The 17,451-nt window shown below is 33.9% G+C and overlaps 1 protein-coding gene across 1 annotated transcript in view; it reads left to right on the top strand.

Annotated features, from left to right (window-relative positions):
- Window positions 1-17,451, top strand: part of LOC150090168 (copine-8-like) — a 138,105-nt gene that overhangs the window by 16,946 nt on the left and 103,708 nt on the right. The window contains exons 2-5 of the mRNA XM_090390186.1: window positions 1,325-1,409; window positions 3,046-3,149; window positions 12,779-12,818; window positions 14,883-14,956. Of these exons, the coding sequence (XP_090246312.1) occupies window positions 1,325-1,409; window positions 3,046-3,149; window positions 12,779-12,818; window positions 14,883-14,956 (303 nt within the window). The remainder of the gene's footprint in view (window positions 1-1,324; window positions 1,410-3,045; window positions 3,150-12,778; window positions 12,819-14,882; window positions 14,957-17,451) is intronic.

The raw sequence follows: 17,451 nt of genomic DNA, 5'->3' as shown, positions 1-17,451 counted from the left end.
AATGGTTGAAATCTGCACTGTGCATTTTGCAGTGACTTTGATTCGTTTCATCTATAAAAAATATATATTGGCTGGTTGCCAATAGCAACCAGCTACAAGATATTCACTGGAATACAAAATGTGTCACTGCCTGGCACACAATCAGGCCTATAGTTAATTAAACTTCAGAGTTGGAAACGATTTAGTGTTTTTATTTGTTTATTATTGAAATGATTACTGGAAATATAAGATGCACATACTATATGCAGGTTCTGTTAATAAAAATATTCATTGCGTTGCATTGTTCTTCACAGAATTTCATATAACTCCGTTCACTGTATATCTAGATTTAAATAGCTGGGGGTGCCACAGTGCCTATGGACGAGCCGCCCCTGCAGATGATGCAATAAAACAAGCTTGTTGACACACACACACACAAAATTTTGTGTGTAGAGTATATACAGCTGTATTTCCACTAAATAAATTATGGTTTCTGCTTACTGATTCACAGACAGGTGCCTCTCTACAGCTTAATTTATGTCAGTCTGGAAAAATGCAACCCCCAATTAACTTTTGTTTGTTGTGATTTCTACTTAAAGCTCACTGTTCATATCTGTGAGTGAGGGTATTGAGTATATGTGTATTTTTGTTTATATGTGTAAAGACGGTGAATTCAGTTTGTTGAACAAAACATTAACACAGGAAAATAAAAATATAAATAAATATTATTAGTAATATATAATATGTAGCTATAATATGAAAAATACAGTAATATTTTTCTTATTATATATATAATAAATATATTTAATACAGTTTGTCTATGTAATGCAATATATTTAATACAGATATAAAAAATTAAAGATTTATAAAAAAATTATTAATCTTTAATGTATAAATCTTGTGGCTGTACAGTACAATGCCATAAGATTGCAGAGAATATATAAAAAAAAAATTTATAAATCCATCTTTACGGTTTTTCTTTCAGAAACTTATAAAAATAGCTTGTGTGCAAATTTTTTTGTAGTTTCTGCTTTCAATGTATTTCAGTCCCACCCTACTACCACCAAAATAAAAAACTCAGCAGCATTGCTAGCCAGATTTTATGCAATTAGTTTCCAGTCTTATTTGCTTAACATTGCAATAACTATCGCAAGTTTATATACACAGATATTTGTGTTAATTCTGGATATAATTAGAATTAACACAAATGACATACTATATAAACTGTGTAATGCATAGCCAGTCTTAAAAAAAATTAATGAATATTAAAAAAAATCATGAGTTTTTGGTTTTGAAATAAAGAATCTGATTTTATTACTATTATTATATTTTTTTATAATGATAGAAATCTGAGAAACAAGGATGCACTTTCAAAATCTGATCCTATGTGTGTTGTATTTATGACAGAAGCAGCAGGAAGGAATTACGAGGTGAGTAAAAAACTGTTTAGTTCAATGGCTTAACTTAGAGAAAGCTTTTCTCTAAGTTATTATTAAATTTCTCTGGATATTATTTATTTAGTTGATACATACAAGCAGATCACTCTGATTACATGTATGACATGACAGAATACATGAGCAGCATTTTTCTTTTTGCCAAAAATTGCCTTATGAACTTCATGAATTGGCATTTTGCCATAGTGAAAATTTTGTTCAGTTGCCAACTTTTTTATATTTTTTTTTATTTACTGTTCAAACAGAATGCTACAGTTATTTCAGAATTTAAGTAATAGGCATTAATAAGTGTTTGATTATCAGGGATGAATTTTCCATGAATAATCCTATTAATTTCAAAGAAATGAATGAACATTATTTTCACTTTTCATTTTGAATGCAATTTCTTTACCTTTCTGAATTGAGGAGTTCCTCAATGAAGTCTGGTGCATTCTATTTGTTTTATGCTGTAACATGTTTCATTACCAGTTATTTTTAAATTTTCTTTAAAATATCATGATGGAACCATGTTGGCAAGTTTCCTCATGAAAGTAATGGAACTGATTTTATAATAAGCATATTTTAATGGTATTTTATTATTGGTCTGCCTTGGTCTTACTAAGTCTTTTGAGGCTGGTGAACAACTTAAAAAAAAACAAGGAAAATGTCTTCCAGTGTGTTAGTATTTGCTGAAAATGAATATCTGAATATAAAATATATTTTTTTATATTAATATTCTTAAAGCATTATTGATTTTTTTTTTTTTTTTGCACTAACGAAATGCTAAATGAGTAAACTCTAGAGAGCAGTACCCCTTACAAAATGGCATTGAGAGGAAGGGGAAAGCAGTGACGTATGGTTTGTAACTCCTCCCACTCACTGCTTTCTCCTCTTCTTCTCGATGACTACGAAATGATACAAATTTTGCAATGATGTGTCATGTGACACCCGCCTGAAATGAAGAGGGGGACACAGTGAGTGGGCGGAGTCACAACTTGTCAATCACTGCTTTCCCCCACTTCTCATCGCCATTTTGATGGGTGTACCGCTAACTGGAGTATAGACTGCTAAATGTAATAATCGTATAGCCTATGAACCTTATAATACAAATGAAAATCCACTCCCCCCTGCCAAAAATAGTAGATTTCATCTGGTCAGTTTTTCTTGTTAAAAAAAAATTATCTGTGAAAGCCAGCTTTTGTGCATAGTTCCTTGCATAATGTGGCAAATACTATTACTATTACTGCTAATGATAATACTTTAAAGAGAGAGAATAAAGGAAATTGCCTTTAGTCAAAAGATTATCAGTGGAATGAACTACTACTCAGCCTTATAGAGTTGAAAAACTTATGCAGATGTATAGGGGGATTAGATAAATACTTGAAAGGAGCAGGAAAAAACATGAAACCTGAGGGACTCTTTTAATGGTGAAGTCTTATAAGCTTTCTTACTTGCCTTTTTTACCTTTTTTTAATACTAATAACTATTAATTATATTATTATTAATGTTCATGTTTATTATATATTCAGCAGTACTCTGGTAGTAACAGGAAATTCAATTTTATAACTTTTTTTGTACTGAAATTTGGGTATATAATTAATTTTTCTCCTCTCTCCAAAATGTTATATTTTAGATTGGAAGGACAGAAGTGATAAAAGATACATTAAATCCAGATTTTGTGAAAAAACTGATGCTTGATTATTATTTTGAAGAAAGCCAAAGGTTAAAATTTCAAATGTAAGTAAAATAAATTATTAAATTTCTGTTATAATCATACTATGCTAATAACAGAACATAACGACAGTGCGAAATAACCACTTCTCTTAATGCTTTATCAAACCAAATATTTTTTAATGTAATTTATAACACTGTTTGCACAGTAACCAATTCTACTAGCAACCAAGATGGCTGATCAAAATAAATATACTGCCTAATATAACTGAAATGACATCACACAGACAAGTATTAACTAGTTTAAGAGAATACTGCAATATATTTAATGGTGTACTTAGCTTGCACAAAGCTCTAAGAAAGTTAACAGCACAAGACTTTCTTGTGAGGGAGCAAAGATCCATCAAACTCGAGAAGACCCCCCTTGCTTATGAATCTGTATTATTAAAAGTCTGGAAATTTTATTCTTGAATCTCAAATCTTTCTTTCTATACTGTTTTTAATTCAGTCCCATTAGGTGTATAAGTAATTTTTAGGTTGCTATTCCACAAGTGCAAGCCTTGAATTTTAAATAAAGCTGCCACTTTTCTGGCCATCCTTGAAGCCTATCTGAGTCATCCTGAAGGAGTACTGATTGGGCCGATCTTTAACCAGTCTCCCTATCTTTCTGTCATCTGGAAATTTTAACTTCAAGCCTTCTATCCCTTTGTCAATGGAAATCATAAACAGCACTGGTCCCAGAACTGATCCTTGGGAATCCCATTTCTAATGCTAGACTAATCTGAAGAGTAACCATTAATCACAGCCCCCTTTCTTAGCCACCTTATGATCCACCTTAGATTTTACCTGTGATTCCAATGTGATCCTACTTATACAGTAACCTCTCATGAGGGATTGAGTCACATGCTTTGCTATAATCAAAATAAACTGTTGAAATGATTCCTACTTAATTTCGACAATAATGGCATAAAAGAATATACAGCTTTTAACTTTCATTCCTTTGTTCAAGAGTATATACTTGGGCTGGTGGACAAAAAAATTTCCATGTGGTAAGTGAAACTGTAATTTTAATAGAAGCTGCTTTTCATCCAAAAGTCAGTTGAATTTGTTGGTGCTTAATATGATGGTAGAGTCATGATGACCAGTAAACCAAGGGCATATGTAGCTTAATAAATTCAGCCTTTTTCACTTAAAATGGTTTTTTATTTCTAATTGAAAATGCCGAAGAAACTGTAAATGACAAATTCTTTGTCACTAAAATTTTGTGAACAGTGAAAACAAAACTCTGACTGTAAAAGTGATGGACAGTGGGCATATTACAATAAAAATGACTGTCTGTCCAATGAGCACATAGTGGGAAAGTTAGTTTGCCATAACATGCAGCAGCACCACCACCACATTTTTGTACTTTACCAAGAACTTTAACCCTTTGTAGTCCAGCATTATTTCTGCTGTTTTCCATTCTAGTTCAGCATGAAAACAAAGAAAATGAATGCTGAGCATGATCTCTTCAAACATTACTCATTTTCGAGCTTACATGTAATATAATATTACATGTAAGCTCGAATTGTACTACATGTATTTTATATAATATAATACATGAGTTATTATATAAAAGTAATTGATAAAACATTAAAAGACGTTTCAGACATTTTAAATATTTATTATTTATTATTGAAACATTCACCAGGGTGCAATCCTGGTTTTCTGGGGGACTGTTTCACAATTCCAGGAACTGATCTATTTCTTTTCTTCTGCCACTTCTTTTATAGAAGTTTTTCATTTAGTCCCATGTTAATAATCATACAAAAATACCTTTAGTTCATTTATTGAAACGACATTTTATTGAAGTTTCATTGGCATAATTATTTGTTTTATTCAAAATTTCTTCAAACTTCTTTGTTTTATTCAAAATTTCTTCAAAATAAAAAAATTCTGAAAATATTCAAGTTCAGTTTTTGTAATAATTGAATTATTCAAATGAAATCCACATATCAAAACAGCAAAGGGAAAATGTTTGAATGAAATATCATTTACCTTGCTTTGTCTCCAATTTTCCACACTAGCATTGGTTGACTGGTTGTCATCAATTTCTTCATCAATGCTACGAGATATTGTCAGAATCAAAGGCTTTTTTGAGTTGTTGACGTCATGACTAAACACTTTGTTTCTGATAGAGAGTAGATACATAGTGAACACTAAAAATGAAGAAGAAAACTACAGCAACTGGCTGTTAACAATTGAATATAAATTCAATTAGTTTGTCAAAGTGTTTATATGAAGTATGCATAGAAGGCAGTTCAATAATTACACTGGAAGAGTGGGAAAATCAACTATAAAATTGGAAAAACAGAAAGGCATGTCTGAGAGGGACATTGGACCACAAAGAGTTAAAGATTTTATGTCCTGATTTTTGGGATTCCAAATAGGAGTCCCTGTGCTGTAGTTAAAAAAAATATATATTAATGAGTAAGGGAATTAAAAAATTATCATTTTTTAAGCATAATGTTAAAATTTCCAGATCTTACACATTTGTTAAGCCGAATGGGCTAGCCAGGTGGGTAAATGCCTTTTTTTTTTTTTTTTTTTTTTTTTTTATGTAAACCCCAAACACGAGAGGTATTAGAACCTATAGTACTTAGTACCGTGCTTTCGTTGGAGGTTGAGAAGACGAAAGAAGATATTTGTTGACATTGGACTTGAACTTCTGTAGACTGTAATTTTCAGGAAATACGTATGAAGGAAGGTTGTTCCAGAAAACGGCAGTTGAATGGATAAACGAGGAAGATGAAAAGTTGGTTCTGTGCATTTGGAGTTGGACAGTAAATGGATGTTGGCTGGTGGCGACACATGTTCGGACTGTTTTGAAAGAGAGAGCGGGAATTATAGAAGCCAATGCAGAAGAACAGTTCCCCTGGAAGTATTTGTAGAAGAGGCTTCCAGCAGAAACAGTACATCTATGAGACAGCGAGTGGAGAGACTTTGTTAAAGATGAATCATTAATTAACCTAACTGCCCTCTTCTGAATGGAATTGAGAAGCCTGAGAGAGGTTTTGGGGGCACTACCCCAGATGTGAGAACAATATTCCATGGCAGGGTGGATTTGCGACTTATACAGAGTGAGCATCTGTTTGGAAGAAAAGTAAAGCTGAGAGCGGAAAAGAAAACCAAGTGTTTTAGATGCAGAGGAAACAATATTTGTAATGTGTTTGTGCCAAGAGAGATTAGAAGTCAGGGGTAATCCCCAAAAGAGATATATCATTTTGCCTAGAAATCAGAGTGTACTAAAGATAAGCATAGGAGCAGAAGAATCCTTTTTGCGAGATATAAGACAAGACTGAGTTTTAGAAGGGTTGAAATCAACTAAGTTGTCTTTTCCCCATTGGAGAATTACCTGAAGATCGGCATTTAAGGAATTGGTAGCAGCTTTTCGAGAAGCTGAAGCTGATTGAGCAGGACAAGGTTTCTCAAAATGGAAAGTGGAATGCAATGTGCTATCATCGGCAAAACTATTAATAGGATTTCCAGTCAATGGAAGAAGGTTATTAATATACAAGAGGAAAAGAGTGGGGGAAAGAACTTAACCTTGGGGGACACCGGCATTAGTGGAGAAGTTAGAAGAAAGAGAGCCATCTACCATCACCCTCAGTGAGCGATCAGAGAGAAAACTGGATAACCAATTACTAAAAACAGTTGGCAAACCATAAGATGGAAAGCTTGTTTAGAAGACCTTTATGCCAGACATGATCGAAAGCCTTTGAGATGTCAAGAGCAACTGCTTGTGTTTCACCAAACCTTTCCATTGAATTAGTCCATAAATGGGTAACATAAGCCAGAATATCACCAGTGGATCGACACTGATGGAATCCATACTAGCGATCGTTGATCAGACGGAAGGTTTCTAGGTAGTTTAAGAGTTGGCGGTTAATTGATTTCTCCATTACTTTAGCATGAGCAGAAGTAATTGCAATGGGATGATAATTGGATGGGAGGGATTTGTCACCCTTTTTTGGAACTGGCTGGATATGAGCAAATTTCCAAGCAGAAGGAAAAACACCTTTGGAATAAGAAAGTGAAAAAAGGCGGCAAAGAATAGGAGTAAGTTCAGGAGCACAGGTTTTGAGAACAAGTGGAGAAATACCATCGGGACCTGGAGCTTTCTTAGTGTCAAGATTCATCAAAATCCTTCTGACATCCTTTTGACGGAAGACCACAGGAGGCATTGAATGGAGCGTTTTGGGAAAGGTGGGAAATCTTTTACCAAGATCATTAATACATGAGTTGGAAGAAAAATGGGATGCTAGCAGATCAGCTTTATCCTTGGCTGAAGTGACAACAGAACCATCTGGTTTGGACAGAGGTGGGAGCAGAGATGGGAAAAAGTTGCGGCCAATAGCTTTGGCAAGAGACCAGAATGCTCGGCTACCATTAGGGCAAGAAGCAAGTTTTCTACTCTTAGCCTGTTCAAACTCTAGTTTTGATTGATTAATAACTGCTTTATAATTGTTGCGAGCTTTGGTGTATGCAGAAAATGAAACTGAAGAATTAGAAACAAGCCAGTTATGATATGCAACATTCTTCTCTTGAACAGCCTTAGCACATTTATTGGAAAACCAAGGTTTAGATAAAGGACGAGATTTTAAAGTGGAGTGTGGAATAAAGGATTCCATCCTTACAAGAATAATTCCATTGACGCGATCTGAGCAAACATTGACATCAGAAGTTTTGAAACAGTAATCCGACCAAGGAAAAGAAGAAAAGAAATCTCACAGGTCATCCCATTTTGCATTCTTGTAATGCCAAACAACACGAGGTTGGGAATAGCCATGAAATAAAGGTTCCATTGGAGAAGAGACAATCACCAAGCTGTGATCTGAAGTGCCTAAAGGACCTTTCACTTCGACCGCGTACTTAGAAGGGTTGTTTGTGAGAAAAAGATCAAGCGTATTGGCTGTATGATTAGCATTGTCTGGTATTCTTGTAGGTAAATGAACAATCTGTGCAAGGTCATTAGTAATTGCAAAAGCCTTAGCATCTCGACCAGCTGGGTCGGTGTGACTAGAAAACGGAAGCCAGCTGGAGTTGCGAACATTAAAATCACCAAGGAAAATTACCTCACTGTTAGGAAAGTTGGACTGGAGAAAGTCAAGTTGCAAAGAGAGGAAGTCAATGAGCTCCAAGTGATTAGTGGAGTTGGGAGAATGGTAGAGACAACAGATGAATTTGACACAATGAGTTAGAGAGATTTTAAGCCAGAGAAGATCAAAGAGAGGAGATTTCAAATTGCGAAGTCTCTGACAGGGAATATCAGAACGGACATATGCACAAGTACCACCTTTGAGGCGAAAGGAATCATACAGCGAATAATTTGGGCATCTGAGATGAGCAGTAGTCGAATCAACCGATAACTGAGATTCTGTCAGAAAAAGTACATGGGGTTTGGGTTGCCTGCCTGGCAACCCAAAGGTTGTGGGTTCGAATCCCGCCTTGGGCTTGGATCAGAGTAAAATACAAAAACTTCGGGAGGTGTATTATGGTCACAGAAGCTGATGCGCAACAACTAACAAAAAAAAAAAAAAAAATATATATATTTGTTAACAAATAATAAAATAACTGGCTAACAACTTTTGCTTTCCTAAGAATTTTATTCAAACATAATACAGTCGATTTTGGTTATTTGGGACACTTTAGGACAAGTGCATTTTGGCCTGATTAAACGGCTGTCCCAGTTATTCGAAGTTTCACATAAATAGTTAAAAATATAATGGACCCCCTCTTTACAATTGATTCTCTGTACAATCAAATCACGTTATGATGGTACTGTCCACTATACAATATGTAGTAAGCACCAGTCATTGTGATCCTGTTTGTAAATTGAATTTTAATTCTATTAAACGGTGATTCTAATTAGAGAAAATAGAAGGAATATTATCTACAGGCTATAAAAGTAAAGATATATTAAGTACAAATTTACACTTTATTACCTTCCCAATTAAAAAATTAAATGATACGTGAAAATCGGAAGAATATTTTCTACAGGTTAGTAAAATAAAAATAAATTTATGCTTATGTGCATAGCTTAATTAATACATACTGTAATATGTACATACTAAATACAGTAGTTGATATTTCTGTTCACTGACATTTGGGGGAGGGGTTAAAATTTATAACAGTAAAAAAGATAAGCAAACAATAACAAAGAACACAACACACACAAATTGCAAGTAACACAATGCGTGCAAGTGAGAACAGAGTAACAAGTTATGAAGCTTAATAAATAAGAATGAAGAGAAGATTCTGAAAATTTAATTTTTTATGTGAGCTATGTAATATTATGTAATTTTATGTAATTTTTTACACTTCCATGAAGATTTTATGGAAGTGTAAACACATTTCACCATAATAACCCACAGAATTCCAACTGTCGGTATTATTGAAAATTCAACAAGATTGAGTTTTATCCATTTATAATAGATTGCACTAACAGAAAAGTCCAATAAACAGGGGATTGCTAATTGTTTTATGATTGTGACCTCCAGAAATCCTACCGAACCACGTGGTATGGTCGGAGACAATCGTAGGGTAATCTCAAGTGCTGTGGTCTCCTGCCCCAATTAAATGGCACGTTGTCCCAATTAAGCGAAGTAAATCCTGGCTGTTTTCTCTGCTCACCCGTCTTCAATTTTGTTGAAACTTGGTATAGATGTTTAAACAGGTTTCCAAAGAAGCTGTGAAAAAATTCAGTTCAAAATATAGTATGCTTGAGACACCAGCACCTTTTTTGTGGAGGTCACTTGTGTTATGCAGAATAAATCGCAAAAAATTTTCAAAGTTTTAAGTGTTTCTGTTGAACAACATTGAGAGGTAGTGCTCTGAAACTTGGTATACCTAGTTAACTATTGGGAAAGAATTGGGAAAGAAAAACTTTTGGTGTCCAGGCTCAAAAACTTTCACATTTTTTACAATATGGTCTAAAACTGGCACCAAAAATTTGTCACGACAAATTTAATCAAGGTTTTTGAAAGTCATAACTTTGAAATAAAAACCTTTGGTATGTTCTTCTTTGGGCATTCCATTTAACATCTGCATGAATTCGGCCTAACTAAATATGAGCTCTTATTTGTTTGCTTGCTGAGATATTTTCCTTCAAAGATAGACTCAAAATTTGACCTACCTTTAGGGGCAAATATCTTAATGTGGGACACCTTCAATTCTCTCATTTTTGCCACCATTAGAAAGAGCAGGTTTTAAGCAACAAGAATCATGGTTTTTCAGTTTTGTGTCTTTCTACTTAAGGCCTAAAAAATGGTCTTAAATATTTTATATTTTTCACATAATATTTGCATACTTATTTGATGATGAAGTTTCACATCTCAATAAGGACAGAACTATTGCATTTATAAGAGTGAAATTTTCTGCGATTACTCTGCCCTTTGGTTTAAGGAGAAATGATATATTGCCAATGCGCAAAAAGATCTGTATTTTTTACAATGGGGGTGTAAATGGCAAGAAAGGAAATTGCATGGGTTTCTTTAGTGCAAGTTCCCAAGCCTGAAAAGTGGTCTTTATTCAGGATTCCAAGCGTAAAGATGATGTTCTATTGGTTTTCCCTAGCTTGAAAGAAGTTATAACTGCAACAAAATTTATTTAAAACACAATACAATTTAAAATAAGCAAGTGAGTGTGAAGATATTGAATCACTGCTTCGTAATGGACTGAAAGTTTTCATTGATGGTTGATATTACTATTTCAGGCAATGTATTGGCCAGGTTATAAATTAGCAATTGGCACATATTGAATATTGGTTTCACTATTCTAATCTACATGAGCTACAAATGATGATGGTGTGTCATTTGATACTCTGCAAACACGAATCTGTCTTGCATCAGTAGGAATGAAGTGATGATTTTCTCTTGTTCCAGTGATAGTATGACCATCTATGAATCTTTTCTCTTGAAAAGAAACAGAAACAGAAACCAAACAGAATTTTTTATTCCAGTCACATGCTTGTCACAAATTTCAAACATGTTTCTTGGTATTAGGATTTGGTTTTCAATTGGGCGTTGGAGACTTGCACGTGCTGCCAATCGTTTTATTGTTCACCAATTCCATCCCATGGTGACGTGCCATGGCTAGTGCCAAAGAAATTCCATTCAGCACTGATATCAAAATCCTTCTGATGATGACACAAGTTAATAAAATTCTTGTATTGAGCTGCAGAACCATCACTGAAATAGTAAATGTGCCTGATTTCTGTCATGAAACTCTTCAAATATTCAATTAAGTTGGTTAGAAAAACATGCACTGCAATTGTGTCATGTTGAAGGCAGTCACTGATTATGCAGAACTTATATTCTGAAGTTTTGCTTGTATAGGATAGCACATGACATTTAGAATTATCCATATGACTAATGGCGCATGAGTCCAGCTTATCTCCAGCAAAATCTTCTAATTCCATGGCTTTCATGCTGACTGATAAGTGGACGTTTCTGAAAGCAATGAAAATTTAATTTACTTTATTACAGTCAAACAATAAAAAATAGAGGAACAAAATAAACAAACTGTTCATTATGAAGATAAAACACATTAATAACAGCATGGTTCAAATATCAGCTATTTATACATTTTTTGTATGATTCTAGAATATTCCAGAGTTTTAGAATGTTCATCAGTTTTTTTTTTGGAATCTTAGAATGTTCTGGAATTCTGGAAAATTCCAAAATTGTAGAATGTTCTATAATTCTTGGGCATTATTCTAGAATATACTCTATTTCTAGATTATTCTAAACATTAGGCAGGATTAAGGAAGTGTTCTGCAACAAAAAAAGATCTCACAAAATAATATGGCACATAAAACTACTTGATGTTTACTTAATTTTAAGTAAACATCAAGTGCAAAGCATCAAGGCCTTAAGTGCAAAGACACAAAACAGATAAACCACGATCCTTGTAGCTGAAATTCTGCTCTTTCCATTGGTGGCAAAAATGAGAGAATTGAAAGTGTCTCACATTAAGATATTTGCCCCTTAAGATAGGTCAAATTTGACTTTCAAATTTTGAGTCAATCTTTGAAGAAAAATATCCTAGCCAGAAAACAAGTGCTGATATTTAGTTAGGCTGAATTCATGCAGTTGGTAAGTGGAATGTCCAAAGAAGAAGGTACCAAAGGTTTTTATTTCAAAGTTATGACTTTCAAAAGTCTTGCTTAAATTTGTCGCAACAAATTTTTGGTGCCAGTTTTAGACTGTAGTATAAAAAATGTGAAGGTTTTTGAGCCTGGACACCAAAAGTTTTGCATTCTCTGCCAAAAGTTAACTAGGTATACCAAGTTTCAGAGCACTATCTCTCACCCTTGTGAAACAGTAACACTTAAAACTTTGAAAATTTTTTGTGATTTATTCTGCACAAGTGACCTCCACAAAAAAGGTGCTGGTGCCTCAAGCATACTATATTTTGAACTGAAATTTTGTACAGCTTCATTTGAAACCTGTTTAAACATCCACAACAAGTTTCAACAAAATTGAAGATGGTCGAGCAGGGACCCTTAGGCCATTTGACATGGAATAACCCTGTATTAAAATTTCATTAATATTATCTTCTTTCACTTACATTAAAAAAAAAAGTGCTTCACAAAGTATATTTACATTTTCAGGTTTATAATCTGTTTGTTGATTATAGTTTTATTTTTCTCTCAGTTATGATGTGGATTCTTCAAGTGCAAAATTAGATTCTCATGTAAGTATGTAATTATTTATAAATCTGATGAAATTGTTTTACCAAAACAGTTTATGTTAAATTCAATTTAAATACTTACAACAGGACTTTTTTATACTATAAACAGATATTGTATATAATCATCTACCATACTTACACTTATCAAATACAGTATAATGATATTTTCTGTAATAGAGATCAGTCATTTTTATATTTATGTATATACCTATGTCTTTAATGCACAAACATACGCAAGATAATATGGTTGCCTTTGAGTTCAAACAATATTCACTGGTAATCCAACACTGTAATCAGTGTTCGATTACTAGTGGATAATCAGTTTTACAGATGAAGCAATTGCTTCATTGCCTGATTGCTTCATCTGTAAAATTGTATATCCTTTATTTTTTCAATTTATACTTAAGTTTTTGAGATATTATTAACTTGGGAGTTGAACAGCATTTGATGTCTAGATAGAAATAGGAATTTCAATGCATGAATGTGTGTTCATTTAAAATGGGAAACTGCACTGGACTTAATGCTCTCAAAACTCTGTTAATACAAAATATGAAAGGTGGTGCACAGCAAGACTGCTATGAATATTCCATCTTTTGCTGGGTATATATATATCATCATCTGGAAATCAACTTGGATTTATTACTGGAGGTTGGAAATGTTTCTCTGTTCCAATGGTGTAAAGTGAAGATTTTGGGTATTTTAAACATTTATTTCTAAACTGTTAGGCTTATTATGGGGCATGGATATATTACCTAATGCAGGATTTGTTTAGAAAACTGATTTTAAATCTCCAGGAATAGCCCAATCTCCAAGATTTCCAAGTAGGAGGAGGTTGCAAGAACATTGCCTTTATACACTTGTATGCATAGTAGAATAATTGACTTGAGTAAACAGTTAGTATTTTTCTTTATAAAAATTTTATGTACTAATACTAAATGTAAAGTGCATTGCATTTAAATATCAGATCATGCTGTGATGCAACCTTTTCTTAGATTTAGATTAATATAAATTGATTGTTCAATTTGTGTAGAATTGACCATCTTTTAAATTTAAAAAAAAAATTCTTGTTCTTCTATATAAAAGTTTCAGCATGTTGTGCCAAGGTAATGCACCTGATATAATATGCAAAATTTGTAAACAATGAGAACAAGAACAGGCATAATTATTGTCAGGATCCATTGACTACCAAGGTTGAACAAGCAGTCACAATTATAGACAGACACATGTTATGCACAATTAATAGAGAAACTGTTGGAAGCCATCAGGATAAAACAATGAGAGAAGTTTTATCGTGAGTCCTCTTTCACCGGGATAGTGTGCTAGCATGCAAGGCAGTCCACTGTCACACAATATCTGTTATTGCAGATGTAGGGGCTCAGAATCCTTGATTCACCCCCCCCCCCCCAAATTCTGCACACCTGACTCCTGTGGTTCTTTAAAAATAATTGTATATCATTCATTTTCATTCAGTTCACTCTGGAGCTACTCACAATATTGTAAAGTAAAATTTTTTGTTACTATTGGAGAGGTCTATTGAATAAGGTGAAAATGTCCTAAAAAGTTGATAATATTTTGTTTATGATTTTGTGTAACTGCCAGCAAGTTAATCCAAAAAGCTACTTTTCCTTATACTTTTAATGAGTGCTCTGTGTAAATGAAGTGCTTTGTATCTATCACTAAGAAGAATTACTTTTTTTTTCCCTATAAGATAGACAATGCAAGATTTTGTAATATTTCAACAACTTTAGTCACCTTAACAATAAATAATAATTTCTAACAAGTCAGGATGTTTCAAATAAATGTTCTTCATAAGATTTGTAATTATTAATTTGCATACTTTAACAATTTTTATGCATAAATATGTTTGAAACCATCATTAAAAAGTGATATTGTCAAAAATATTTACTATTTCTATGTTAAGTTTTTAGCAAAAATAATATGAATATTTTAATATTGAGGCTCCTTAAAGTATAGAATTATTAGCTAGTGTCAATAAAATTATAATTTTATAAAATTATAATAATAATATTATAATTTTATTGACACCATATAAATTATACATCCTAGGATTTTCTTGGTGAAGTTCAGTGCACCCTGGGAGAAATTGTAGCATTTCAAGGAAGACAGTTTAAAAGAAATCTGTGAGTTTTGAATTTTTTATAATAACAATTGCCATTGATTTTATGAATGCTTAATAATTTTAAATAACAGATATTACTTTAAATGTTATACTGAGTACTGTTCTTCTGAATTGACTTCTATAATTTTCCCCTCTCTCTTTCAAACTAGTCCAAACACATGCCAAAACCAGTCAACATCCATTTACTATCCAACTTAAAACTCACAAAACCAACTTTTCTTCTTTCTCATTGATCCCTTCAACTTCCATTTTCTGGAAACAATCTCCCTTCATTTGTATTTCCTGAAAATTGCTATCTACAAAAATTCAAATCCAATGTCAACAAGTATCCTCTTTCATCTTCTCAACCGTAATACCACACATGGTACTAAGTGTTATAGGTTCTAATACCTTTCATGTTTGGGATTTTCATAAAAAAAATAAGAAGAAGAAGAATAAAAATTAAAAAATAACTGATGGATTGATCAGAATGGCCCAGTACAGTAGTTACCATGATCACTCAAACCTTACATCCTTAGATTATTTTGTGTACAGTCACATAAAATCCATGTTTTTTGTCTATGCATATTACCACACAAGATGAATTTTTTATAGTATAGCAGACTCTTGATTAACCGAGACACTTCAAGACTCCAAATTAAAAAAAAAAAAAAAAAAAATCAACCAGAAATCAAAAAATTGAAAGTAATGACTAGAATTGGTATAAGCAGATATTTTGTAAGTCGTAAATAAGTGACAAGCGGCATTATAAGTCGTCATTAAGAGATTAGTGCACCTATTATCTTGCAATCCCCACTGTCTTCACACTCGCCGCTCAAAAAAAAGAAAGAAAAAAAAAGAGACCAAATGTTTAGTTTGTTTTAGTGCATCGCACGATTGTGTTCCATTGCAGCACAAAAGGACAAATTTTGTTTCGTTATTTATGTCAGGGATGTCGGAATTTTTTTTATAGTTTTTTTTTTTTTTTTTGTTTAGAAATCGTGAAAATGATGGGTAAATGCAAAAGAGTTGCGTTTTCAGTTAAACAAAAACTTGAAATTATTCAAAAGTTTGAAAACGGTGCATCTGTTAAATCTCTAAGGAATAATTATAATAAGGATGTATCAAAATGGCCAAACATTAACAAGCATCGTGCAGAATTCAGATTTGTCAATAATAATATGGTAGCAATGTGTTATTAGTCATTCCCGAGTTATGTAAAACTCAATGAAGTAAGAAGTCCTGGAACGTATCCTTACGTATGTCGGGGACTTTTGTATTTTTGGATTAACCGTGAAATCGATTATCCGGGATTTGTTTTTTACCATCTATCCTGGAAAATCGAGAGTCTACTGTATTTTTTGTCAAGAGACACTGCGGGTCTCCCCTCAACTCCACAATGGATAAACTTTTGTCTTTTCTTTTGTGTATTCTGTCAAGTAGCACAGGGGGTTTCCCTCGACTATGCAATGGATGAACTATAGTGTATAGTACATGTCCTGCAGTCCCAGGATTTTCCCAAACTACGTGTTGTAATTTTGACATAATACAAACTCTGTAAAAGCCAGATAGTGTTGGTTAGTATGTGTTTGTGTAGGGTTATGTTGGCATGATGTTCATCTGCCCACTTAGTTTAGGGGCCTATGGAACACCACTGTCCCCTAGTTAGCATCCAGAGCCACAAGGAGGTGAGCCAGGTTGGTAGGTCCAAGAGCTCTCGTATCACCTAAGTTTACTAGGGAGGGCCCAAAAAAAAAGTTTATTAGGAGGAGAGCACAGAGGAGATAGCTGAGTTTAGGATAAAAATGATGGGGGGTGGATGATAGGGAGACATCCACCATGAGTTTGAAGATAGGTGAGTGATAGAAGGGAACCCTATGGAAGGAGCCCACCCTCCATGGGGGGGAAACTGATAAAAACAGCAGATAGTGTATGTAGTGGTAAGGTCCACCAGATGAAATATTTAAGGTGAGGAGGGGGAAGTGTGTGTGTGTGTGTGTGTGTGTGTGTGTGTGTGTGTGTGTGTGTGTGTGTGTGTGTGTGTGTGTGTGTGTGTGTGTGTGTGTGTGTCCTTGTTTCAGGGTGGCTCCAAGGCATAAGCCCATCTCCACCTTGTTCACTTGTGTTGGCACAGAATGTCTGTGAAACTGGCCTGAAAAAAGTGTCAGTGTATGTGTGTAGTATTGTGTATGTTGTGTTATTAGTGTTAGGCCACTTCGCCACCGGAAGCAGCTAACACCTGGACAGCTGCTGCTTGATGCCCGTCCCTAGGCATGAGAAGCCGGGCCTGGGTCAACTATCATCTGACAGTGCATAATGCACTAAAATCCTGCACTAGCTGGAGGTAGTGCAAAACCAGTGGTGTCCGCAATGTGGTTAATACTCTGAGAGACCAGACTCAATGGTGTTTGAGTCTGATTTCTCAGAGTATTAACCACTTGATAAATTAATTACCTGATTGTGTGACTCCCTCGGGAGTCACACAATCAGATAATCAATTTATCAAGTCCTCATCGT

The sequence above is a fragment of the Mastigoproctus giganteus genome, chromosome 2 (genome assembly GCF_048544385.1).
Source record: "Mastigoproctus giganteus isolate SK-2022 chromosome 2, ASM4854438v1, whole genome shotgun sequence".
NCBI lineage: Eukaryota > Metazoa > Arthropoda > Arachnida > Uropygi > Thelyphonidae > Mastigoproctus > Mastigoproctus giganteus.
The sequence above is the reverse complement of the archived record's forward strand: the minus strand, read 5'-3'. Positions and strand labels throughout refer to the sequence as shown.